The 1,484-nt window shown below is 61.4% G+C and overlaps 1 protein-coding gene across 1 annotated transcript in view; it reads left to right on the forward strand.

The window, feature by feature from the left end:
• Positions 1-1,484, forward strand: part of IGF2 (insulin-like growth factor 2) — an 8,204-nt gene that overhangs the window by 3,588 nt on the left and 3,132 nt on the right. Inside the window, 2 exon segments of the mRNA XM_010838191.1 lie at positions 119-143; positions 812-834. Coding sequence (XP_010836493.1) covers positions 119-143; positions 812-834 — 48 coding nt within the window.

A 1,484-nucleotide genomic window follows, 5' to 3' on the forward strand; every position in this document is an offset into this window, starting at 1 on the left:
CACCTGGCCTGCGTGGCTGCCTGACTCCTGTCCAGTCTCGGCTCTCCGCTGGTGTCCTGGACTGGACCCCACACCAAGTGGCTGGGCTTGCAGAAAGATGGAGTTGCCGCTCGGACAGCAGGAATTCCTAGCTGGCCAAATTTGTTTTCAGAATTTGGAGGGGGCAGCCGTGGGGCAGCGGGGAAGCAAGCCGGGGTTTCGTCCAGCGAGGGGCGGTGGGCGAGGGGGCCGTTTAGATCTTCCATGGAGCTGGCCCCTGCTCGTCAGGAGCTTAAGCGCGACTGAGTTTCCTCCTCAGTCCTCTGATTTCCTACACGATTTATTGCATCAAAATTCCAACATGCAACAACCTTGCTCCAGGCTGGGAAGTCGTGTGCGGCTCAGTGCCCCTGTGTTCACTGGGTGCAGTGTCTGGGACGGACACATGTGGGCAGTCCACCCGGGACCTTGCTTGAGTAGCCTTAGGGTGCCACCGGCTCAGGGGCACCGGGCCGTGACTGTCCTCCCAGAAGGGGCTTGGAGCTGCGCCTGCCGAGGACAGGCTGGGACTGCCTGCCTGGGGGGCTTCCACCTTTTGGAGAGGCGGAAGTGACTGCTGTGTCTAAAGGAAAGCCAAGATCCTTCCCGTTTACAGGGCCTATTTACCCCAGTCTGCAGCCTCGCAGCCTTGTGAGGGGGTGTGTCCTGAGGTGTATCTTTTCCCTCAGATCGGCCCTGAGGGAACCTGGTGTCTGGTCCCCCGGCGGGGGGACAGGGAGGGGGGCTGACCTGCTCTCTTCAGCTCTCCGATTGGGGTTTGGCATCCCAAGAGGGGAGTGGCTCTGGTGTTCCTGGAAGGACTTTGAGGCCCCTGGCCATTGGGAGTGCGATGCGAGGCCTGGAAAGGAGGCTTTTGGTTTTCGTGTGTGTTTTGGGGACCCCAGGGAAGACTGGGGTCCAGGGACTAAGTGATGCCAGAGAACGAGGCTCCGGGGAGCCTGGCTGGCACTCTGTGCCAACCACCAGACCACTGACCTTTGCTCACCCACAGGCTGAGAGGTTGGGAAAGGCCGTCTGGGAGGGAGAGGCATGGGGCCGGGACGCCCCGCCGTTGTGTTGGAGGGAGGCTGGTCCTCCTGGCGCCCTTGCCCGGCTGGACCTCTGGGATGCACATGTTCTGGCTGGGGTGGGCCCTCTGCCATCTTGGCTGGTGCAGGGAGGCCCAAGAAGTGGTCACTGCCTTGTGCTGGCCCCACCCCCATGACTTCATAGGATGGAGGCCAGGTCCAGTGTCCAGCACTGGCCCCTGCCGCTGGGTGTGGCCAAGCCTCGGCAATAATACGAGGGGGACGGTGATCCCCACATGAAGTTACTGACCAGCGCTCGGGGCCCATCAGAGAGGCTCCGCCCCCGGCCCTTCCCTCCTCGTGGGGTGATTCTGCATCCCACCAGCCTCAACAGAGAAAGCTCTTGTTCCTGTAATTAAAGCAATTAAGATTAAGGAG

This window comes from Bison bison, unplaced genomic scaffold (assembly GCF_000754665.1).
Source record: "Bison bison bison isolate TAMUID 2011002044 unplaced genomic scaffold, Bison_UMD1.0 scf7180017845998, whole genome shotgun sequence".
NCBI lineage: Eukaryota > Metazoa > Chordata > Mammalia > Artiodactyla > Bovidae > Bison > Bison bison.